Raw genomic sequence first — 26,417 nt, 5'->3', positions numbered from 1 at the left:
AAGAAATATAACTTAACTGGCTTATTTTTTTCTTCAACATTCTGCGTTGAACCATCCACCATTTCTCATTCAGTCTTTTGCTGTCATTTTCTCTCTCATAGGACTGTCACTGTTTACTTGACATTGCCCCTCACGCCATCGAACGGCTTCACAGCGTTCACATCTACCCAATCGTCATATTCATTCGCTACAAAAATGCCAAGCAGATAAAGTGAGTAATCCCACATCTTTTTAAAAAAAAATGTTTCTTTCAGTTCTTTCAGTTTCAGTTATTATTATTATTACTTTTTTATTTCTTGCCTGAAGACATGTGAAGCGTGTGTCGAGCGTGCTGAGTGTTTTGGTGCCACTGCTTGTTTACACAATTTCACGTCTAATTCAGATCCTTCAGCTACATACTGAAATAAATCATTCATCCTTGACGTTTGGTTCTGGAGGCTGTTTATGAGAATATAAGGTTTAGAAAATAGGATTTTACAGATATGAAAGTGATATCAGAATCTAAAGCACACACGTCATCAGAATACACTGCAGTGTCTGTAGCATCTAATTTTACCACCTGTTCTTATTTTGCTGTCAACTGATTGGACATTAAATTCTTATATAATCAAAGATTTAACAGTTACACACAAATGTAGAACATTATTTGGCATAAAAGGTGTCTTTTCATGCTTTTCCTGGTCAGGGCAATGTTGCGGTTCAGAGGATGGATGTTAGAATGACTCAGCTGCACATTTCTCTCATCTGTGTCGATGCCAGCTCTCCTTCCAGGAAATATAACTCTTGATTACTTTTTCTTAATTTTCTCTCTGTTGGGACAGACACTCAGGAAATTGACATCTGCAGATTTCTTGCAGGTTTCATAATCATATTCATCCTGCAAACACAACAAAAACTAATTGATCAACCTGATTTGATCAGTGTCATTAGTTCAGAGACCACAGCCTGCTCTCTTCCACCACCTGCCGGGGTTTTGATAGGATGATTGTCATTCTCAAAGATCCCTCTGCTTTTTCATTTGTAATCGCATGGGAAAATTAAATGTGCTGAACCCTCAGCATGGTCCTATATACACATGCACACACACACACACACACACACACACACACGCAGAAATAAAGACACACACAGGTCTGGCAGAAACAGGCTTTCTCGGCCGCACACGTGTACACACACACACACACACACACACACACACACCCACGCCTACAAATCTATGAAGCGGTGCAGCAGGCAAACATGGTGGAGATTGATTCCTGCTAAGCCTTCGCTGTCATCAGCTGAGTGCCAGCTGTCCAGAGCGAGCTCGCAGGGCCTGTGGCTCCGCTTCATGGCGTGGGTGGCTAAAACACTCGGTGCCCCGATCCACCGCGGCCGCCACGTACACACAAACACACATCCCACTGCCTGTCTGCTGCAGTGATTGACAGAAGCTCAAGCTTTCTCATTGGTTTTTGTCCTCTGGGAGGCACCAGCAGACCAATAATGTTGGCTGCATACTGAGTGCCAGGGAGAGATGGGAGTGCGATTCTAGGTTAGGTCAGAGACTCCCAGTGGGTGAAGATGGAGGACACATGACTTCTTCTCAAGACTGTGCAGATACGGAGCGAACCAGTGGGCTGGAAGGCTTTAAAGTAGAGAGATTTCACTGAAGCTTTGTAGTGGTTTGTCTGTAAGATGCTGTAGGTACTACCTGATAGGGTTGGGCAGAGATTTTACTGCACCATATATAGTAAACCAGTATCTCTGGTTGTTTTAGCCCTTTGTGGGAAATGTTGCAACTCAATGAAAAGGTTTTTTAAATGGATTTATAGTGTTTTTGCTTTAATATCCTAAAGTACTTTGAATTTTGTGTTAGTGTTAATTTCACTAGATTAGCCAAAAGGAGACATTCCCATCCAGTTATTTCTTTTATTTGTATTTATTTACATACTTAAAATCATGGGTCATCATGACGGAAGGTTTTATTCATGTCACCCACCTTTAGGACCTGCGTATGCAATCATACCCCAGAGATGCTTTGGAGTTGTTGCAGTGCAAATTTGATCATTCAGTTAGGTCAGAATAAATGTGCTCAGGTTTATGTTGTGATTAGAACTTTAGATAAACTTGTTGAAATCCAACTTGCAAACATACAATACAAGCACAATGTCAAGAGAGGAGTTAATAGAGCAAACGGCTTTAAAGCAACACTGTGCAATCATAACTGCTTAAAGGATATGTGGGTTTTTAGTGTCATTTCAAAAATCTGATCTCAATCAAAGCCTAAAAATGGTATGTAGAGCTGACTCTGCCTGTTTCCACACTGTGGTATTGCACCATGTTATGAATCTGTGTCGACTGTGAAGTGAGATTTTCTAGGATGCTGACGGTTGCTGATGTTGTCTCATTAGAGAGCAGAAGGACCCGTTGTACCTGCGGGATAAACTCTCACAGAAACATTCCAAGGAGCAGTATGAGGCGGCACAGAAAGTAGAGCAGGAGTACAGCCGCTTCTTCACAGGTTGGTGGAAATTACTTATTTTATCTCTGATGTACAAAAGCTAGTATTGATACAGGGGATTACATAACCGCAACAGTTATTCTGATCTTACAGAGACAGATTGGTACACAGCTTTGTAAATGTACCGAATGAGCTGCTAAATGTGTATCACTGCAGCACTGGACCCCAGTTTGTGAATAAAGGTTTATCCTTTTATCCAGTACGTCACCTCAGACCTGTTAAAGGGTCAGTTCACCCAAGTCACACAAAATATATCTTCATGCTGATCTCTCCATGCAGACTGTTTGTTGTATTGACGTGTCTTCCACTTGTCACTTGTCACATCAATTCCTTTATTAATTAAGAAATTACATCCCGTTACTTAATGACATTATGACACATTGAGCAGCGACCAATGCTATCCTTTGGTCTTTCAGGACCTCCATGACATGCTCATCTTTCTCTCTGGACCTTGTGAGTCCCTCTAGACACTGAATCAATTTTCTTCAACTGTGATAAACCACAGAGTATAAAACAACAAATTGTTGTGTCCGATGCTCATTTCCATTCCTGTGGATCTGGACACTTTTGGGCTAAAATCTTGTTTTCGAAACCAGGCATGTAAATGTAATTTCACGATTCTTTAAGCATGACAAATAAAAATCAAATATATCTGCATTAAAAATTTATAAATCAAACCGAATAAAAACAAAACTGTTTGCCCTAAAGGGTCAGTTCAAATCTCACTTACAAGTGTGTTTGCACTGTAGTTGTGCACTGTTTATACAATATATAAGGAATACACAAATAATGCACAAAACCCATTGAGCAAACCAACCTGGAATAAGTCATGGTGACAAATGTAATCCTGATATTAATATGGTCTACTTTAACCAGGGAGAATCTCTAACGGCACTGAAGGTTGTCTGAAGTTTTTGGAGCACAGTATCTCTGAGGTCTTAAACGAATCAGTTAGAGTTTTGGTATCTGGAGCAGCGACCAGTCTGAGACACCCGACTGTCCAGCTGATTAATGACCATATAAAAGGAGGCGATTTATGGGGAAGGGCTTTGGAAATGAACACATACCACCGCTGAGCCCTTCTAACAGGGAGAGGTACTTAGCCAACTTCTGCATATGAGCCACGACGATGTGAACTATAATTATCAACAGTTATAAATCTGAATGTTTGCTGGTGGATGGCATTAGGTGAGGCTCATCATATCCCTGCAAATATTTTGGCTGCACAGTCGTGTCTGTCCATGAGAAAGTTCATGTTTATAGCACTGAAATAAATGGATCAGCAAAAAGTCGATCAATTAAGATTCAATGCTTTTCTCTGTTTCATATTTTTGAAAATTGAATATCTTTGGGTTTTTGACTGTTGGTCAGATAATACAAGCCTAACGAAGATGTTGCATTGGGTTTGGGGAAATGAGTCAGTTGATTTGATTTAAAAATTGTATCGACTGCTTTTCTAATAATGAAAATAAATAGCCATTTTTCAAGCAAAAACAGCAAATATTTCCTAGTTCCAACCTTTATCTTATGAGGATTTGCTGCTTTTTCTATTTTATGTGATAGTAAACTCAATATATTGGAGTTTTGAACTGTTTGTTGGAGCAATCTGAAAATGTCATCTTGGACATTTTTCTGACATTTTAACAGACTTAACAATTAAAGGGAAGTTCAGATGATTTCACACATCAGTCTGTTTACAGGTCTTTGGGAGTGTGGAAAAAGTTGTATAAAGCCTTTTGTGGCTTCAGAGTGAGCTGTGCAAAGACTGATAAACTTTTTTCTAGTGAGCTCACCAGATCTCTGTGGCCTGTTCCTCCTTTCTGCAGGAGGCTAGCTGCTTGAGGCAATATTTACCACTACTAGCATAACACACACAAAACTGTGACCAGACTGTCGGCAGTTGGGTTGCTTCGTGGGTAATGTAGGCACCAGGTTTTGACAAAGAAGAAGAATGTGTGGAATAAAAAAGACTCACCAATTTTTGATATGAATGCAGTACTAAAGAAACTAATCATAGGACTAAAAGATATTGAAAAGAATCATTAGTTACATCCTCCACAATATTCTAATGACAAATGATTAATTAATAAAAACAAGGGACAGATTAATCGATGATGAAAACAATCACTAGTTGCAGCTCTAGATACATGAAGCCAAATCTGCAGACGTGCCTAACACCCCCCCCCAATGTAAATATTCCTCCCCACCCCCTCTGTGTTGCAGGCGTTGTCCAAGGAGGCAGCGTCGCCTACATTTGCACTCAGATCATGACCATCGTGGAGCAGGAACAGACTAAAGTGCTGTGGATTCCAGATGGAGCACCGTAGAAATCTCACCTCTCACCTCATGTCACTCTGAAACATTAGAGGATTATTTTTTATTATGGGACACACAGTGAATCGGTACATCTAACAGACATCATGGCTAACTCCAATGCTTTTTCACATAAACCAGTATCAGCACTGATGATGATGATGATGTAATATTCCCACTACAATAGTGATGTACTGTACTACAGATAGATTTGTTTACACTAGTATTTAATACTTGAATGTTTTATTGTCCCTTATATCTAGTAGCACTCCTTTTAATCCCACTTTGTCCCATGAATATGTTGGACCACAGGAAGCCTGCATCGATGCAAACTGAAGACTTTATTCTTGAAATGAAGATAGAATGGACCACTGTGTTCCCTTCTCTATATTTATACGTATTTTCCTGCCATTTAATTTATCTAATCAAATCAAAGATGTTGGTTATGAACCTCTGTTACACAAATGTAGTTGTCTAGTTAATAGGAAGGAGGATATTTTCCACTTAATGTTCTTATTTATAGAGAAGTTGGGGCAAATTTGCTTTGTTCACATTGTGTCGCATTCTTCTGTTCTATTTCATTGTCTGATGCCACCGTTTTTCTTTTTTTTTTCTTTTTTTTTTTTCTGTTGACATCATTTCAGTACTCAAAAATAATATTGTGCCAAGCTAAAAATAACTGTTGATCACTGTACATTCTTGGATTTATTAACACAACAACTTCCATGATAAATCTATTGTAGGTATGTTAGTTTGACCACAGTTTGTCTGCTCTACTGTTGCCAATGCTGGATTTTTAAGAAGGGATATTTTATTTCTGGCTCATGGTCGACTGTCAACACCTTTACATGCACCTCTTGGATTTTCAGTAGATCACGTTGTCAACATTTCATCTTCAAGCTGGATGAAACTCTTTAGTTCAGGTTCTCTCCTAATGAAGGTTAATATTTCTACAAAAATATTAAAAACAGAGTACAGTTAATGGAATTCAAGTTGTCTGTGTTTTTCTTTCGAAATGTAGCTTGAATGGTTTCTTCATCTTTTGAGGTTTTTATTTAATTTTTTTTTTTTTTTTTTCAAAATAATTCAAACTCATGCTGATATTTGTGGAAGAGAAAATGCCACAAGTTGGCGCTCAACGACCAATGCGCTTTCTGTCCACTAGGCGGAGTGAACCATCACTGTAGGTGAGATGGTAAGATGTCCCTTTTTTCACTTTTCATACCACATTATCACACCTGCCTGTTATACAAAAACACACCTGTTCACTGACTCATTTAACCAGTTTCCTCGTAGACATTACTTCATGTTATTTATGTTGAGCAACTCTTATGCTTTTCATAACTGTGAGAGCTGAAATATGTTTGAGATGATGCTGCCATCAAGTATTAGGGTCATACTTTGAGGAGCATTTGTTTTTGTAAATGCTTCATAAAAACATAGGCGTTATGAAAATGTTATGTTTATTCCCTGCCACTACATCTTTTAAAAATAATACATTTTACATGTCTTTTTTTCTTTTTAATGTAAATCCTAAAATTTAGGGCAAACACAAGATATTTAAAAACCGGAAGTAATGTACAGAAGTATGAGGAGATAAAGACTTTGAAGTAGTTAGAGGTCCCTGTTTGTAAACTGGATGTCATGCTTTATAAAACAGAAGGTGGCTCCACAGATGTAGGAATTTCGAAGTAAAATGGCTGTAACCACAAAGTTACAATCGTCAAAAATTGATGAAGCGGTCACTATAAATAACCAAACATCCAGATAAGCATCGACGTCTGCTATTGATGGCTCCTCCCCCGCTACCTGTAAATCTGCGATGCCATCTTCCAACAAATGGATGTGACAGGCGGCCACCGGAGCCCGAAGAGCGAGAAACACTGAGCCCCGCGGTGCAACTCAAGAGACCACGGTTGTCTGTTGTTTTCGGGTTTTTTTGTTGTTGTTTTTTAGTATGGTCAGTTATTTAGATGATATCTTCGTAGAGAAGATCGATAAAATGCGACCGACACCGTGAGGAGCGCATTCAACAGTGCGCGGTGCGGAGCTCAAGTAGCGGACCTGCCGAAAGCTGCGCTGTGAAACAAGGTGGAGGAGACAACACGCCTCTTCACTGTCATCGTAATAAGACTCATCCAGTTTTTATACATCGGGACTGCCTGTGACATCGTGACGTTCTGCGGGAGTTTGCAGGAAAATGTGATTTTTTTTTATTTTTTTTTCCAAACGAACAGATCAAACGGATGACGCGCAGTTGCAGCCATGAACGCGCATCGTGAGGCGCACGACTGATATCTCGATTTCAAAGGAAGTTTTCATCATTGTGAGTGTGTCTGCTCTCGACTCAACTTTTACGTCCTCGCTTGGACAAGCCAGATGAGAAGGCAGAGGAGCGGGAGGTGGTTGACTCAACATGGCTGAGCCGCTAGGGCATCAGGGGGCGCTGGCTGGAGCTCCCCAAGGCGCCTGAATCCCAGTTAAGTTGATTTGTTTGTTTTGGGGGCTGGCAGATGACCACGAGCAGATAATGCCGAAAAACATGAAGAAATTCAACCCAGACCCGTCCATCCACATGTCCAAGATGGATGTGATCATCCCGTTTACACCAGATGTGCTCTGTGACAGCAACGGCCAGCGGATGTGGTGGGCTTTCCTCGCCTCCTCCATGGTCACTTTCTTTGGGGGCCTCTTCATAATCCTCCTGTGGAGAACTCTCAAATACCTGTGGACCGTGTGCTGCCACTGTAACGCCAAAAAGAAGGTAGGCTCTGTCAGGTCAATTCACAAACCACCACAGCTCAATGAAATGACTTATTTATCACAGGCTTTTTTGTATCGCAGCCAGTGCGTGACAACAACGTGTCCAGCCAGTTTGATTTATGAAATGGGTTCGTAATGAAATCTGTGTTGAGGCCCCATCGACAGAGAGCACGGTGCATGACTCCGAATAATGAACTCTTGGCTTAATCTCACATTCAGTAACAAAGAGATACCATTATACTAAAATGTTTTTACTCTCGCACCAGATACAGGTGAAGGACGGTGTGTTTGGGCAGGTGTATGCAATTAAGTAGCTGATTGTGTTAGTGGGCCACCTTCTGTCGGTTCTTTTAAATTGATTTGAAAATGGCCCCACATTTTAACATGATAATTATCTTTTGGTTGAATTTAAAAGCATAACTTTTGGCATTAATTGAACAGAACTTACTAGAAATTGATAATATTAAGTAGTATTTTGTGTGTTTATATATGTTTATGATTAGGTATGACCATAATTAAAATAACTTTTCTGATTTGGACTTATTTTGATGTTAACAATGGGATATTTAAAGGTGGTTCATCCAAAGTCTAAATAAATAAATAAATAAATACATTTCTCACCACTAGTGATAGTAATGCACTGGGCCTGTAGTTCTGGGCAAATAAAACTAAAACTACAGGCCCAGTGAGATATCGCTCTCTGAGATCTCTGCCTCCATTAGTGCTGCTGAAAACGATGGGGGAAAAAAAAACTACTTAAAAAAAAAAAAAAAAAAAATTCAATTGTAACATGTCTTTCCAGAAACCATGTCCATGTTACTCTGGATAATCAACAGTCCACACTCTGCTCTGTGGATTCATCAGAGTAACAGTGACACTTTCATGGAAAGAGATGTTGCTGTTTTTTAAATGATGTGAGCGTCACCACCATTGTACTGGGGAGGAAGCAGATGTTTTTCTGTAATTTGTCTGACACCACCCTGTTATATTGTATGACACAGACACAAGCAGAAATGATCAAGAAGTTCAAATGTAATTTCACAAACTGGTTGCCTAGTAGTCGTCCAAAAGCATAGTTTTTCATAATTTTTTTTGTCCTCATAAACATAATCTGAGCTCATCAGTATTTGCTGTTTGAAACCCTCCAGTGAAGCGCAGCACCATTTTTTTTTTTGACTCATTTCCAAAAGTCAGGAATAGTTTTTCAGGACACACAGTGCCAGTCAGCTGCTGCTACACGAGTCAGACATTGTTGGGATATCCAGTTCTCTCACCAGTGGTGTGTATCTGAGTGTCTGTGCGGAGGTTAACACTCATGCCACAATGTAATCCCTAGAAATAATTTTCATAACATTTAAGGCAGACTGCCACTAGATTTTCTGTTTCACAATTGTTACGACACCATCTGCCTGAGGCCGGCCGCAGTCCTGCGTTAGAAGGAACAAAAAAAAAAAAATCTTGCAGTTTTTCTGTTGTATTGAGCTTTCAGATTTCTAAACTGCATATAGTAAAAGATAAAGTTTCTATCCTTCCTTATGTACTGAAGGACAAAGATGGACAAGCTGATAAAGGGGCCGGAGATGGAGCAGTTTATCTTTTTACCTCATACATGTGCATTCATCTTTCAGACAGGCAGAGTGGAAGAGGAGAAATGGCAAAGGCTGCGTTCAGGGTGGTGCTGACCTTTTGAAGGGAGACATCTGTATCATTTCCATGCTTTGGTTGTCGCTGGTTTACAATTAGGGCTGCGACTAACAATTACTTTCATCGGCTTTCAATCCGCTGATATATTTTGGGTTTTTTGATTAATCACTTGGTCTTTAAAATGTCCAAAAATGCAGAAGAATGCCCATCGCAAGTTCCCAGAGCTCATGATAATTTCTTTAAATTGCTTGTTTTGTCTGAGCAACAACTCAAAACCCAAATATATTGAAGTTGGAATGATATAAAGTGGCAAACGGCAGCAAAGCTACACCTTTTTTTTTTTTTTCGGACGAAAGATTTGCTAAAGCGTTTCAGTTCTAGTTACAATATCTAAAAAGAATCCATCAGCTCGCATCTAAGTTTTATTTATAGATTTATAGAAACGGAAAGAAAAGCATCTGTGAAAATAAGATCAGTCCACAGTTGAACACTGCTCATGTGTGAATACAAGGGAGCAGTCAGATTTTTGTGTTTTATGCTCAGAATTTGCCAAGTGAAGCTGGTGAGCTCCAACCTGTTGTGCTACTCTGTGGGAGTCAGCCACGGATGGGTCATCCTTTCACTTCCAATCTTCCCCTCTTCTGCCTTTTGCTCTCCTGGCATTCATTTCGTAACTCCTGCCCTGTCTTCTTCTCACACCTCTCTCTCTCATCCAAGAATCAACCTTTCTCCAAAGTGTCAGAAATGCAGTGTCAGGCGCATACGGTATGTGCCATATGAATCAGTATTTTTGTTGCTAAGCAACTAGCAAGCAAAGGATTTCATTATAAGAGTAAATCTCTCTCTGTTATGCAGTTGTCTAGGCTGTGAGATGTGGCAGGTTGTGTTGGAGGAACACCTCCCGACCCCCCCTCCTCGTCTGTGCATGTCATTAGCAGCCCAAACAAGGAGCTTTCAGTGCATTGTTTGTAGATGGGAGATGATAATCTGTTTCCTCCTTTTCTGATTTTCAGTTTGTTTTTCCCCTCTGCGAGGCGTTCGCTGCCCTGTTCTTGTTCTGACAGCTCTCATGGCTCTGAGACTGAGCCTCCATCTCTGTGGCTCTGCCTTCCAAGTCTGATGGTAACCGATGAAACTCGACGATTGTGAGGTTCTGATGAATGACGGCTATTATCTGTCTGTGAGGAAGAAAGAAATTGTGTTCATTGTAAATGGCACCGTATTCACACTGGGAGGATGACGAGTTGTGGCAGCCTCTCAGTCATGTTTCAGACTCATAATGTGCAAGTTTTATTGAAGGTGCATGTGTTTTTTTATTGTTTATTTAATCTTAGGAGAGCTGCTGGAGGTTTGACATACCACATATCCAGCTGTGGACATGACGTCCAGAGGTAGATGTGTTATTAGCCAACATGTGGCCTGTTATTTAGACCCTGACCAACCAGTGGTAATGAATGGTCTTGTTGATCAGTCGGCTGATTCAGACTGAACAAGTGTTGGTCATGAACTTTCGTACAAACATTCAGGATTCCCACAGGATGAATTGAAATGATTTTTCAGATCCGCTGACTTTTCCTCTAGCACCACCATGAAGTTTACAGCTTTGATTTGGAGTGTAATGTCTCATTAAGTATTGGACAGATTGCCATAAAATATTCTGCACATACACAAGAACCCTAGAGGATAAACTCTAAAGACTTTGTTGTAGTCCCCTGACTTTCCATAAAAGCCCATCATCAAGTCAACACTTAAATTTTTAATATTTTGGTTTAGAACCAAATACCCGCAAAACTAATGACGGTCCCATCAGCCTCAGCTTGTTTGTGTTTTAGGCTAATTAGAAAATGTTAGCGTGCTAAGATGCTAAACTATAAACATGGACATTATACCTGCTAACCATCAGCATATCCACCTTAGTGTTATGAGCAGTTTAGCATGCTGATGTTAGCATTGAACAGTAAGCACAGCCTCATAGAGTTCTCAATACATTTGAAGTCCAGCTGTTCAGTATTTATACTTGTATATAAACATTTAATAAACGGTTTATAACATACTGTAGTGTAGGTACAAGGATAGTTAAGTGTATAAATGTGCAGTTTTTATCAACAATTATTAAAATCTCCAATTAAGACATATTTAATGTTATCTGTTTACACACCAGTCTTCACCTATGGGCATCCACAGGAGGAGTTATAGCTGTTAACAAATACATCAATGAACACCTGTGTATGTTTACAACTGTATTATAGTGTTATAAATCTCTTATTAAATGTTTATGTAGTGCCCGTAGATGCCAAATACCAGTTTAGTCATTTTTAGATGATCTTTAGTTAGTTTTTTTTTTTAGAGTGCTTAAAAGGGCAGGTTATGCACAGCTAGGGTGTCTTGTGCATCTTCTAGCAGTGACTCAGAGTTCTTAGATGTGTCAGGTGCGCAGGGTGGGTGGGGGTTGGGGGGTCATTTGAGGATTCAGATGGAGAGTCACTCTCATGGTGCTTTTTAAGTGCTGACTGAATATATTGCAATTATGAGACGAATGCTCATGATGTACGAGCCAGAAAGTCAGAATAGCTGAGTGGCACTTCGCTGTTGCCTCCCTCACACAGACATGCACAGAGACGCACACACACACACACACACACACACACACACACACACACACACACGCACACACACGGACACACAAAACACCAGCAGGTCGAGCAGAGTGAATATTAATGCAGCACAACATCAATTACATCAGCTACTGTAATTTTTGAAAATGAGTTATTTTTGTTCACGGTTTCTGAAACAAGCTCTCACTCTCAACAAGCTCTCTGCTGCAGGACTTGATAATGAAATACAAGAGTCTGATTTAGTTTGTGTCCATTTTATCTTACCTGTTAGCAGAAGTGCTCGAACACATCACACGTTGTACTCGGTTGTACTTCAGTATGAACTTTAGAAGAAGAAGCACTTGAAGGCAGCATAATGTTAAGGAAGTGTATATGTTTCCTGTAATATCGGTTTAATTGGCTCTGTAATTAGTTAGGCAAGTATTAGCTGCTCACGTCGCATAATACAAGCAGCATGTTGCAGCTCGGCTGTCATTGCACCATCTGGGATCCAACAGGTCTCAGATTAACACAAATGTTAAACATCTCAACAGTGCCAGAGCCTGCTGCTTTTTCACAGTCAGAAGGACAAAAGATGCATTTGATGCTGTTGCAGGACAGATGTGGTGGAAAGTGTTTTTTGTTTTAAGCGTATTTACAGTATGTTACAGCCACAATTCAGTGTTTCACTTTTGTATAAACTTTCCATCTTATTTTAAATAGTTTGCAATCATGTTTGTCAACAGGTGAGTCATTCATTAATAACAGCGCATGCTGCTAGAGTCAATTTTAGCTTCTGATTCCACATAACATTCATTTCCTCACATCCGAGCTTAATTTAACTGCTGACTGGAGGTTCAATTTACTCCCCTCTGATGTTTGTACATCCATGTAGCTATTAACCAAATAATTGTGAACATTGATTGATTGGAAAGACATGAAGCCAAGTGCCATATGTGATGAGATATAGTCCTTCTTCACACAGCTGAGGGGCGATAGATCAGTTCTTAGGCTCAAGATATTTCAGGAAGTTTTTTTCCTCCTCTGAGAATGTCGTCTTTCATTATTAATGTGATTTATATTAATCTAATTTTAAATTATTTATTCACTTTTGAAGAAATTGTGTCATGAGCCACATGTTCTATTCTAGTTTAATGCACTCTCCCTCTGAGGAATGATCATGGTGGATCATGAGAATAGGCTTACAGTGTTGATCAATGACCCGTGGTGTCAGGGGGACTAGATCTAGGCGAGATACTGAAACCTAAATTTGGAGGCTTAGACTATTGATCAAAGTGACAAAGAGGAGATGTGCCGCCTTAGTGGCTTTAATGACTACATGTACTTTTCTGGTGTCTGCTCCCATTAAAAATGTATCTTGTCTATTTTCATTTCATTAAAATAAAGTCCAGTGGAAGATTGTTTAACAATCTTGATGTGTAGGTAGCTAAAGATACAACTTTTACAAAAGTAAACTCCACATCAACAGTGTAACCTAATGATTGTGACTCAATTCGATGTTTAAATGTCAAAAAAAACAAAAAAACGCGTTCCATCCTCACATTCAAGGTGTCTTCCTGCATGTGACCTTCAGATGAAATCAAATGTGTGAGCCTTTTAAAAAATAATTGGGCACAGGCATGAATAGCAAATCATGAATCTTTGAACTCTGCCTTCACTGGCATTAAAAATATGATCATTTTAGATGTGGTCATTTAAGTGTAGAGGGATAACAGCATGACGCCAATTAAGACTGCTTAATGGCTATCACTTCCCTCAACGCAGCCTGTGTCACAACATCAGGTCAAGTGTTTCATGGAGCTGTTTAGGTCAAAAGGACAGAGAACGTGTCGTATAAAAAGGTTTTGGAAAGAAAACAAAGAATCCCGCACAATGTCCATAATTTGTATGATGAAGTTCTGAGGCTTTAAATAATGTCAGTAAAGTGCAAATATAGACATATAGACAAACAGTATGCATGTGTTGGCTATATAAGCTCTCACGCAGAAAAATCCACCAATCAGAGGATGCCAGGAAACAAATTGATCTCTTTCCATTATAAACAGACCGTAAATGAACTAGTACCATAGAAAAGAGGTTCAGATCACACAATACGGCCCTCAAGGGACATTACATAAGACATTTCCACAACTCGGTCCCATATCACACAATGTATCCTAAAGTCTTCAAAACATGGGGGGAAAACACTATAGAGATGTACCTCAGTGATTTATTGTTGAACTCCCCTAAAGTCGGGGCACTTGAAGAAGACGGATTAAACAAACAAACAGTCAAAATCGAAACAGCAGAGACTATAGTCTCAAGCTCTGAAAAAACTGGTTCCTACAATTCCCATAATGCAACTGAATAGTTTCTTTCATTGCCCCCTTGCCTCTAAGATGCCCACAGTTTAGTCTCAAGCCTAAATTAAGGTAAGCCTGATGACATCACTATGACATCATTAGGGTTATTTTGTCCTTTCCTTTTTAATCATCTTTAATCATGGCATAGGTATCTTCAGAGTTGTCACGTCACCAATTAGTAGACTGGAAAGTCATGTTTAGTTTGAATCAGTCGTGTAAACATGAACCTAGTACAGAAACTCCCCAAGAGATGCAGAATCACTCCTTTTAATATTATAGCTAACACAAATGTTTCTTAAGGACTCAACCACGCATCCTAAAAGATATCTAACCCCATTTACTGACAGGAAACCGAGGAGAAACGCTTGCTCCGTCATCTTTAGAATAACAAAATGTGTCCACTGAGCCGTTTTTAGAATCTCATTTCGCTAAGTGGCTCATTTAACCAATTCAAATTTCATGTCTCATAAATATAACGAGTCCAAACTTTCAATTTGTTATTGTTCAAACCTAATCCATTTCAGGAGATGTGTTTATATTATTCAGTAGGACTGCACGAAAAAAGGAAAGCTGTATCAACAAGAGCTAAAACATTTAAAGACACTGAGGCTGTACGTAAGCACAGCGGTGCTCTGAGCTAAAGGCTAATGCCACCATGCTAACATGCATAGCATTAACTTTCATTAATTATATGATTATAGTAAAATGTGTTCTGTTGTGGCTACTCTGATATTTTTCTCTCGTGGTGTCAGTATATTGTAGGGCCTGTAAGGGGATGATAATGTTTCAACCATAGTGTTTGTTGGATGGTTAAACAGCTTCTGAACCCCTGACAACACGTAGTATCAGCTAGTTTTATTTTAAACATACCATCCTGACTTTAAGTCTGTGCAACCCAGAGGCTCCTCAGATCATGGGAAAGATGCAGCGTTATGGCCTTTTTACTGCCAGTTTGCCGCAATGAAACTGGAATCCTATAGCTTTGTGTTCCTTAACAGTTTTACACCCTATTCAACAGGCTGCTGACTGACGAGGCAAACAGCATGTTCTTTTCCCTTTCAGTCTCAAACCCACAGCCTGATCCACTCACCCTGATCCCCTTAAGGGGATTCAAAAGTGAGATTTGACTTAAATTCCCCCAGAGGCTCCGTTTCAAGGCCAGTCAGAAAAGATTTTTTTTGTTTTTTTTTCCAAAATAAATGATGTAACCTTGGAAAGTCTCAGTGGTTTGGTTCACAGGGTACAATAACTGCAGCTAAGGAGTCTGTTTACCCATTTTATTACAGCAAAACACGGCACGCTCGACCTGAATTAAAACTACACTCGGTACAGTTCACAACTAAGTGATGGAAAAGCCTATGTCTGTCTGAAAACAGCTCCTACCTGTTACCTCTCATTTCTACATCGCAGTTTCACCGAATTTTCCGTTCCTGTATCTCGTTGGCTGCGTTAGCTACTAAGTGAACAAGACATGTTATTATAGTCTTATCAGGTTAGTGCTGCTGGGCCCTTGACAGGCTGTAGGAAGTGTACCATGGTCTGCTGGTGGTCTGCTTGTCTCTGACTAATGGCTCTGAACATGATTGAATTTCTTTGTGCAGCCAGCTATTTAGTAATAATAATGGTGGTTGAAATCTTTGGTGTGTGGGTTGGCAAAAGCCATTTTTCTTTAAAAACATGTAAAATATGTAAGTAATTATACATATGTACTATAGAATTTGACTATTTTAATTTTCTGACCCTTGCTAAAATTTCTCCACTTTATTTCCAAGGAAGATCATTTCTGAGCAAAATATTGTATCTTTTTCTCCTCTGTATTTATCTGACACTCAGTTATTAGATATTAAATGCAAACCAGTTTATTTTAAATGAAAAACGTGTCAAGCTCAACAAGATTTTGAATGAATGAATGAATTTTATGATTATATTCTCATACTGTCTGTTAATATTGCAAATGATATCTATCTTCTATACTTCAGGAAATATGTACATGTTCATTTTAGCTAGTCAGTTCTTTGAATTTTATCTGACATGGCTTCACTTTCAAGTACAGTTTTGAATGCAGGACTTTAATCTTGATGTACTTCTTCCTTGATACTTTACCTTAAAAGATAACAAAGAATTTATCCTTCAAACAAGTATTTCCTGTGGTCAAAGCCAGATATGGCTTATTTCTCTGTGTCTCTATTGTTGTCCAAAAACTATTAAAGGATATTGATGTTTGTTTGTTTTGGTTTTTTTTTTTCTTTAGATTTTCTATGTTTTCAATGTTTTCAAATGGCTCACAAATAAGTATAGTTTAATTTCTTATAAAGGCTCAGTAATTTCCTGGTTTCTAGCAAATGTTACTCAAATAGGAAATAAGTAACTATTCATTTGTTGGGTACTATTTATTGTGGTGAATGAATACACGTGTTGCTGTTGTATCTACAGCAGCAGGATGGTGTATGTGGGAATGAGTCAAAATAAATTGAGTGACCATATTTATGATAAAGAAAAAACATCGTCACCCAGTGCAACAGTGTGGCTCATTGATGACTGATGGCTCATGATAATAAGTTATATCTGGCAGGTTTTAGTGAAGATCAGTTGCACTGGCCTGCATGTTCCCTTTCAATGAACATGGGCAGTGTAGTTTATTTTGAGTCGATCCCATATTCACTGACTTGTGGACTGAGTCTGCGTCTGAAAATAGTCCACAACAAATAGACTATTTACTCCTGTTAACATTTGCTACTAAAACAACAGTGCCCAGCTGCTTTAGAAAATAATTTACCCTTTTTTTTTTTTTCAAATGAAGCTATATATACTGTCTATGTATACTGTATACTTGCAGGCTGTTTGCATAGAGTCACATCTTCAGTAGGAAACAGTGGGAGCGGGACCTAAGGAAGTCGTACAGAATTTAAAAAAAAAAAAAAATTTTTGTCTTTACAGTGTGTACAATAACAAAAATACAGAATATTGCCATGGTTCCCCTGTAAGTTAAGTAAAGGATAACAGTTATTTTCCCACCTCCCTTTTTCCTACACCAGACTGCTGGCAAACAGATGCTCTTGTCGTCTAATCATAGCTGTGTAGCCCATATTCATTATATATTCATTAATTCATTCATTCACTTATTTCAACAGTGCTGCACCCCCTTCAGCTTTACAAAGATTTATGATGGAGTGGAAACACAGCACATGTTGCATAGTTGCATACCAGGAGGTCTTTGAGGCTGGCTGCCCTATCGCTTGGACACACAATAGCCCATCCTGCATCTGGAGAATGTGGCACACTGAGATCTTGGGCTTAAGCACCAGAACAAAATGGACCACTGTAATAGTGTATACACGGCACTTAAGTTAATGGAAACCATATAAACATTGAGCACTTATTTTCCCCCTCTAACTATGCGAACTATATCAATTAATTGACTTGACGAACAGAGCTGTAGGAGAAAAGCCTCAGGGAAAGTGATGTGTGACACCATTAAGGTAGAGGAGGAGGAGGATGTCACGGGGTAAAGAGTCCAAGTCGTTATAGCCTTGAGGCTGTGGGGTGTTTCATCAGGGAGCATGGCTAACCTCTGCATCCAGTCTCAATTTCCTGCTCTCTGAATCATACCAGTCCCACCAGACAGACAGACAGACAGACAGATGGGGAGAAAGACAGGTGGGGAGACAGACAGGCAGGAAGGCAGGCAGGCAGCCCACTCACTCAGTGGAGCAGAAACACCAGGAGCTCAGTGGCTGCCATGGATACAGTCCTGGAGTCTCTTTGCAGCTCTCACTCTGTATGTTTACTGTATGCATGCGTGCATGCATGTGCATAGGTTTATTTTGAAAGCCTTGAGCCTGGTCAATATATTTAGAAAGATGCATTTATGTTCTTGAAGTAGGCCTAGTGATTTTTGGTATTAAGCGATTACTCATGTTTTGTGATTTCTGCCAATCACAAATCCTAGCTGGTTGTTTCTATTCACAAAGTTTGTGTTGCCGTAGGTGGTACTCCTTCATGTTTACTTAAAGCTGATCTAATCAAATTTTTTTTAATCAATAAATGAAGTGATTCTGTAAAATGTGAAAAGGGACAGCTTATAATGATCTCACTCAAATCTGCAGTTCCCCTCAGTGCTCTGGAGCATTTCTTTCAGCTCATTATTTTAGTTTTACAGCTTTGCAGCTTTACTGTTCTTCGCTTTTACCAACTTTGTTTCCAGACACTGCAGGCAGCTGCTTTAAGCAAAAAAGCTCTGATAAACCATGTACCAAAGAACACACTGACAAGGCTAATGAAAAGGAGAGGGAATATTGGACTTGGGTTCATCAGGTGGCCAGAAACTCGACTCCAGACGCTAGATGGTAGCATGTTTGCTATAAGGTGATATATCAATGTTGTGTTTACAGCTTGTTGCGCTGCCCCCAAGTAGCTAAAAAATAATTTATGGTAATAAAGGTTTAAAGGAAACTTTTTGTGTTAATTATGAGTATATTTATCCAGAGGACTTTTAAACACACCCAGTAATACTCAAGAGCATTTTCACTTCTGTTAATATCTCCTCTAGGTCATGATGCTAGCAGCTACTTGCTCCCTGCTAAAAAAAAAAAAAGAACTATGGCTCTTATCATGCAAAGGTTTGACTTCTGATGTCCAAAACAATATTACAGGCTACTTATAATGACGGAAGAAGCAATTTTTGCGAATGTGGGTCTAAACAATTAAAGTCTTATAACTAACTACTGTTAGCTGCTCTCCACCAACTGCTAATTGTGTTTTTACTCACAGCTAATGCTAATGCTATAAACACTTGGTCATATACGAAAATCTGATTACACAACCAAAACAATAACTTTATGGTTAAATCAGTTTCACTTGGATGAAAATTCAAGCTCCTCGTTGTCACACTGATTTTCAAAGCGTCTGCACTGCTGGACATCACTGACAGTAATTGACAGAAAATAACCTTACCTGGTGCACTAATACCACCATGTAGCTCTACCTGTGGGTCCCCGCTGTCTTTATTGGTCTCTGTGCTGTGGCCTGGACACTAGCTGGAGACACACATTGAGAAACTAGGACTTGACAAGTGTAGCTTCTGAAAAATAGTTGGAATAGTTGGAACTGGAAAACATGTCTTTTGTGCTGTTGTGGTCCTTTGTACCCAGGAAAAATGCTTTGTCGTGTAAGGTTGTAATTTGATGAACAAGGGTTAGAGTATTGGGTCGCAACAATCAGTGATAATGTAAAAAACAGACATTAAAATGTGAAAAATATTAAGTGACTACATTGTCTCTTTTAGGAGGTCCATCGGATCACCACAGGCGATGGCATCAAACGTACGGACAAGGACGACGCGGCAGCCAGTGAGGTGGGCTGGATGACCTCCGTCAAAGACTGGGCCGGAGTCATGATATCCGCTCAGACACTGACAGGAAGAGTCCTGGTGAGTTCACACTCAGTCATCATCCTTCGTTTAATCTTTGATTGACATCTCGAGCTACTTTAGCCTACATGTAGCAGGCCGTCAGTTAAGAGATCAGTGAGATGAAGCGTGACAGCTGATCATGATCATCCCCAAACTTCCACATGACAGCTCGGCACTCGGGTTGAACTCCCTCAAAGTGTATTTTTCTGCGAGAGCGCCTTGTGAAAAAGATTTGTTATTATAGGACAAGCCAGAAACCTTGCTCAGGAGGAGCTTGCATCTGACAAGCCACAAATTGGGCACGCTTGAATGTTCCTTGAATTTATTTCTGCTTGTCCGCAACATAAATATACCATTTGGAAGTGCTTATCTTGCTAGCTCATGTCTCACACAGGCGGGCAAACGTATTAAAACAAAGTCAGGGCTACAAAGAGCAGAGATTTAAAGAGTGTATTAAGGTCATACACCCCATAATGCCCACAGACGGCAGAGAGACACAGATCCAGAACGGAGGGAGGGACATGTACAATTTACCAATTGAATTTGGTCAACTGAACTGGTTGCTATGGCATTCGGTGTGTCTGTTGACATTGTCACGGGGATATCACATGCCTCTTTGACAACATGTTATCATCTTTACAGCAGGATTACAAGAATGCATGTGATCGCAATCAGATGCTTATTTTGCAACTTACAGTTTATGTGTGATGGAGACTCTATTTTATTTTTCCTGTGAGATGATTTAGTTATAAATGCTTGGCAATGGAAGTAGTAAGTCTGAGGCGTGATGAAATGAAATGGCATGAGCGGCAGCGCCATGCCAAGGCTTGCCGCAGTGCTCGGGGCTTGATCCCACTTTTCACCCAGCCCCCTAAATGTGATGCTGCATTGCCAGTTGGCTCAGCGAGTAGAGGTTGTTAATCAAGAGTGCTGGGTGGGCAGACACACTCAAGCATTATGGTTTTGATGTGGAATATTAACGAGCCACTTGCTTCATGTTTGTGGGACAAAAGCTGGATAAAACTGTGACACTTCATGTCAAGTGTTTTGGTCACAAAATGTGCTTTGTTTGTGGAAAACTGTTCTTGCTTTAAGTGGATATAGCCATTTAAAACCCAGTCAAGGTTGTTGTTTTGAGATGAGGTGTGTAGCCGTAAGCTTCTGCAAGGAGGTAGTTGATACTCAGAATGGAATAAAACACTTTTGTTTTCGCTCTCAGTTTGGGCTAAAAACAGCACATTTTCTTCATCCTCCTCCAAATGTCATATGAAACTCTGATGACTCAGGCTGAACTCAGGTTGTCCCCATGGCAGCTTCTATTAGTACGTCCTGAGCACAGACCCTAGTGACGGTTAATGGTGACAGCGACATATTGCTAATAGAAGCGTGACATCATCCTGACGGCCATGCTGTTTTTCCTTGTATTTCACTTTGAACCACCAACGCTCACCTCAACTCATTTCTGTCTTTGTGTGTGTGTGTGTGTGTGTGTGTGTGTGTGTGTGCGCGCGTGCGCGTGCGTGTGTGCTCAAGTGCTTTGTCTCAATGATGGCCTGACACACAACTGTTTAGCGAGTGCTCGTCTGTAACCATGGCAACTGCAGCTTACCTAAACACGGCAGATGTGTGTTTTGTATGTCAGCCTGTTTAGGGGGCACATTAAAGCCTATTTGCAGGCCAGCTGAGAGGGAATTTTACTGGCTAGTACGAGCATACAATGGCTTAAATGAAAGGCTGGGTGTGTGAATGTGTGTGTTTTTATTTTGTACATCTATCTGTCTATGTTTAAGTAAAGTTGAGCTTGCTATTCCCTCATCTTCACCCACATAGCTTTTTTTCTTTAAAAACATAATTTTGCTAGCGGCCATCTGCTCTTGAAATATTCTGAAACAGTTTTTTAATGTGGATGATTTTCTTTACCTTTTTCTTATTTTTCACGCAGCGTTTATAGATAAAGTCCAGCAGAGGATGGATTGACTGTTTTTTACTTCACCTCTCTGTACCCAGGGAAATTAATACTAGAAATTACAGTTCTTTTCCATGATTGGTGCATGTGAATCCAAGTGAAATGCATGTCCTCTAATTAATTTTACCAAATTAAACCTGCTTAAATAATTAAACAGTGATCTGGATGAAGTCGAGGAGAGAATAATTCTGAATCCTTATGGTAATAGAGACATGGATTATGCAAAAAGGAGGCTCAGCTGCAGTATTTTGTAATTTTGATGAAGGTTTATGAATCTTGGTCAAACAGACATTTGTTGATGTGTGGAGTCAGTTATACAGCTCTGTTCTGTTCAAACCCTTGGTTACAAAGTACTTCATACAAGGGAGAGAGGAAAGGAATAAATGAGAGAACAAGCTACCAATCAAAACAAAAAAACAAAATGCAAAATTATTGATCAAGCAAAGAAGTGAGTTTTGAAGATGCTTTTTAAAAATGTGCACAATCACCACTGCAACCTCCCATGATAAAACTCAAAAGGGCCAAACCCAAAACATAAACCAATAAATCATACATTTCTGTTGAATGTCAGTATAACCTCAACAACTGCAGCACGACACTGTTCACCCAAATGTGACGTGTTGCACGGTGGAAGTAGCCGCATGCTGGGCTGAATGTTTACCTCTGATGTTGGATGTCGAGTGATGAACAGGTGCAGGCTGCCCTGTGGAAGGCCCACAAGCCCGATGTTCATTTGCCCGGCTGGCCACACATCTCAGCAGATTGTAAATGATCAAACCTCGCCTTTAGGGCTATTTGATTATCAGAGAGGACACTTCCTGATGACCTTTCAGTCTGTAAATTTTTATCTGCTGGAGATCGGCGCTCTACTTGCACTCATGCCCTCAACAGAGAAGGCAAAGCCTCGTGTTTACTTTTCTAATTTCAGGTCAGCAGCATGCTGCATGTAAGGACATGGTTTCCCCCCAGATTGGGGACACAGAAGGATCCCATCTGTCAGTTTATGCATTATTGCATTTCCCCTCCCCCAAGTCACTTTTGCATCAACTAGACCACCCTCGCTATTCATTAAAAATGTCATCATGTTACTGTTTGCTCACGTCAAAACAAACAAAACTTTCTGTGGGGCTGAACAGGTGGCTGCAGCTCACACCTGTGCCAAAAAAACCCAGTTAGTCTCCTGTAATGTCATGCATCTGTTTCCCGTTCGGTCGCACTTCCCTCGAGAATGTGATCCTCAAGAACCTGTGAGCGTGCGATAGTGAGTCTGAGGTTAGTGTATTCTGAGGGAAAATGTGATTTCTCTTAAATGATGGGATCCTGCTGAGTGACATTTAGCCCGGTTCTAGAGGTCCACAGGAGGGGATGTGGTGGGGGGGGGGGGATGTCGCAAAGCTATTATTCTGGCCACAGAAAGGTTTTCTATTAATGGAAGCCCAGAACTGCCCTCTGGCACCATTCGCTTTGCAGTGTTTGCCCCCTAACCCCAATTGCAGTCACAGAGCGAACTGAGCTTGTGGTATTAAATTCTTGGATGAATTGTCTCGGGTTGTTTGGCTGTGTTGGTTAACTCCAGGCTGTGTTAATGCCCTTTTACTTAAAGGATTCAGACACAGCGTGTCTTAGCAGGTCATGCCATATATTGTTACTATAAGGATAGGTCACGCTACTTAGAAATGCATTCATTTGGCAAGTGGATTCTTTGCATGTATGACCAAAGGTTTTCAATATGGTAAATATCTGTATGTGAACCATGTTGATTGAACAGTCTATTTTCATCGATTTTTGTTGCTGCTGACGTTTTTTTTTCCTCATTTCATTAGAGGTGATTATATTTGAGTTAGCTTGGTAATTTATTTTTAAGCACTAAGGTTTCCATCCTCCTGGGTGTTTTCATATATACTATTTTCTACAGCAATTATACATGACAACTGCTATTATCTGCTCCGTGGCAGGTTAGACATGCAGAAGAATTCACTTTGAGTTCATCACCAGCTGTCAAACAAAAAGTGCTGCCCAGCCGATTCACTTGTCTAGGATTACCCGGGGTCAGTATGTGGAGACGTCTTATTGGATGACCGGGTGAAGGAGTCGTCTTCTTGTGCTGACCGTTGTTTCCTAGATTTGATGTCACCTGGGAGCAGCTGCAGTTGGAGAAGAGAGCTCTGAACAAAATTATAGGTGGGCCAGAAGGGCATTTTAATCAGGCGGACAAACTCTCCTCCTCCTCCTCCTCCTGAGTGACGCTCTGTGAGCCGTGGCAATTGTAGCACTACATGGAAAAGCTTTTTGTCTGATGAGGGTGACAAAAAAAGCAAAAGGCAGAGAGAGTAAACACTTTTGTGGGTGACTTGCTCCTTTCTCTCAGTGGCAACTATGGTTCTGCAGCAGCAGAAAATTGTCACAGAAGCACTTATCCCTTTATATGACTGAGAATTCAGCTTAGTGCTGCTTTATTATCACATTTACAACAGTATTCAACTCAGCATGAAAGGATTCTAACAGCATTTACTGTACGTGCCCTTTTCTTGACGTTCCCAGTTGACTCTTGGCTTCAGATTAGGACGTCACCCTTGTCATATGTAACAGATATTCTAAATACACGCCCCCTGGCCTTGTGGCAAAGACAGGAGGGTGTTTGCCACCTGTGGATTCTGATGCCAGTGGGATCGTGTGTGACTTTCACCGCGGCGAGTGCAACAGAGTGAACAACGTGGCTGCGTCACGCGGCTCTCTGCCCGCCTCTAAGTCTGCCGCTATTTTCGGGTGACAGCAGCTGCCAGGCCTGTTCTGTCAGGGCCTTCCAGGAGGAAACAATGCCATGTGAGACTAAAGTTATTTTGCTGCTTTTCTATAGTCCCCAGTCAAGACAAAGAACATCTTATTAAGTCATTTCTTAAAATCGTTCTATTGTCAAAGTGTGAAAAAGAAATCTGCTAGTACAGTAAGAAGATTTCAATTAGTTTCCATAAAATTCAACTTGTTTCAATATTTTTCATCTTAAAACGAGAAAGAACAAGGTTAGTGCACTTCAAAATACTGGTACTAATAGTATGACTGATTAAACTTTTTCTGCATTCAAATGCAATAATCTTATTGCTCTAGAAGGAAACAGGATATAAACTACTCGAAAAGAAAAAACTGATTTATTGGAATATTTTTGGAGTAGTTCCTTTTTAAAAAGAAATGTGGGAACATATTGGTACATATCTTTTGTATTACAGTTTTGATTATTTAAAAATGACTGGTAAACTCATTGTTATAAAAAGATTTTTTTTAATTATAATTATTATTACATTTTAAAAATGCCATTTACTTTGCAAACACTCTTTAGTTAAACCATGTCTGTTTTTAGCCATTTCTGCTGCTAATTACCAAATGTTAGCATGTTAACAGAAACATTACACATGCTGAGCATTAGCATGTTAGCATTGTCACTATGAGGATATTAGCATGCTGATGTTGGGATGCAGTTCAAAGCAACTCTGTGCCTAAGAACAACCTCCCAGAGCAGCAAGCAGCCGTGGACTCTTGTACACTCTGGCGCATTAATCAGCAGCTCATTTACATTTTCTTTTTGTTTTTCTCTTCACGTTTCATGAACAGAATCATTTTCAGAGCTGTCAGTGTCACAAAAGAACCTTGTTTACTGCAAGCTGGTGGTCAGGGTCTTCATGCAGCAGGAAACATGCGTTTGGCTGCTGTTAACAGGCTTAAATCAGTGTGCTCCTTTAAAAACATGGCAGCACTCTATTGAAGAAATTCAATAGTTTATTCAACATTAAGGATTTGGAAACAGTTTAGCTCATCTGCTCCTATAGCTGCCACTTTTTGGAAGGCATGGGGAACATTTTTTGTTTCACAAAATCAAAGTGATGAAATAAAAAAATAAAATTGCTGATGTTTTTTGTTAGAAACTGCAGCTGAATTTATACGGGCCTCAGAATTTTAATCCAAAGGATAAAGCTGTCTTGTGTATTGTTGACTGTTTTGCTTTGTGTGGTGTCTGGAGTGTCTGGAGTCTGTCTAGATTCATAACATCATTAATATTTGCCCTCCGTGCAGCACACAGACAAATCTGAGTGTCGCTTCGACACATTTATTTGAGGTTGTCTTGACCTGCGGCCATCTGTGCCTGCAGAGTCTACAGTTCGAGAGTTGCTTGATCCTGAACTCTTTGCGATCGTGGGGCCAAATTCTCGCAGCAATCGTACGATTCGCTTCGGACACCAGCAAGTATCAGGTGTGATAATTACCATACCCCGGTGGGGGGGTGGGGGGAGGCGTTTCTAATTTGGAACTTCTCTTGGCCGCCACATTTTCAGGAGGATCTCATTTGGCACGAACACTCGGTGTAGTATAATTAGTTTGGGGGAGTAGCATCATATTCAGAAAGAAGCGAAAACAGTGGAGAAGAGGTTTGCGATAACATTCTTCCCATCCCAAAAATCCCAATTCATGAGCAGGAGTATGATAAGAAATTCACAACCGTCACCAGTTTGGCTCTCCAGTTTTCATTAAAAATCATTAGCTACACAATGACCCAGCAATCGCTGCAGAATTAGAGCTCAGGCAGTCTTCAAATCTCATCACAACCTTCCCTTTCCTCTCTCTCACAGGGAAGTCAGACATAAAGGAGGTGTGAATGAGGTAACTCTTGAATTTTTGCAGCTGGCGCTTTACATCAAACAGGCTTTTCCTTGGCAAGTTCAGTTTAATTAATTAACACAGCCACTTAGCGAAAATGAAAAGTTGGAGGTTAATAGATGTTGTTGCAAACTGGTCATATAACAGGTTATGATTTTGAAAGTTCGCTTGAAGTTCAGCCCTCACTCTGAGCGCTTAATTGAAATCAAATTGT

The 26,417-nt window shown here is 40.1% G+C and overlaps 2 protein-coding genes across 17 annotated transcripts in view; both read left to right on the top strand.

The window, feature by feature from the left end:
* The window catches only part of LOC130162950 (disks large homolog 5-like), a 33,232-nt gene extending 27,429 nt beyond the window's left edge, over positions 1-5,803 (top strand). For both annotated transcript variants that reach the window (XM_056366862.1, XM_056366860.1), the window contains exons 31-33: positions 102-211; positions 2,394-2,503; positions 4,727-5,803. In XM_056366862.1, coding sequence (XP_056222837.1) covers positions 102-211; positions 2,394-2,503; positions 4,727-4,830 — 324 coding nt within the window. In that variant the 3' untranslated portion in view covers positions 4,831-5,803. The remainder of the gene's footprint in view (positions 1-101; positions 212-2,393; positions 2,504-4,726) is intronic.
* Positions 5,804-6,639: 836 nt separating this feature from the next.
* Positions 6,640-26,417, top strand: part of LOC130162951 (calcium-activated potassium channel subunit alpha-1) — a 109,835-nt gene continuing 90,057 nt past the window's right edge. For 8 of the 15 annotated variants that reach the window (XR_008826323.1, XM_056366864.1, XM_056366870.1 and 5 more), the window contains exons 1-2: positions 6,640-7,580; positions 19,465-19,608. Coding sequence is in view for 14 of the 15 variants with exons in the window: in XM_056366864.1 (XP_056222839.1) it covers positions 7,347-7,580; positions 19,465-19,608 (378 nt within the window). In the remaining variant the exon portion in view is untranslated. The remainder of the gene's footprint in view (positions 7,581-19,464; positions 19,609-26,417) is intronic. The other 7 variants (XM_056366874.1, XM_056366873.1, XM_056366867.1 and 4 more) reach the window with 1 other exon arrangement.

Source organism: Seriola aureovittata, chromosome 21 (assembly GCF_021018895.1).
Source record: "Seriola aureovittata isolate HTS-2021-v1 ecotype China chromosome 21, ASM2101889v1, whole genome shotgun sequence".
Classification (NCBI taxonomy): Eukaryota; Metazoa; Chordata; class Actinopteri; order Carangiformes; family Carangidae; genus Seriola; species Seriola aureovittata.
Note: the sequence above shows the minus strand (reverse complement) of the source record. Positions and strands in the feature narration are given on the sequence as shown.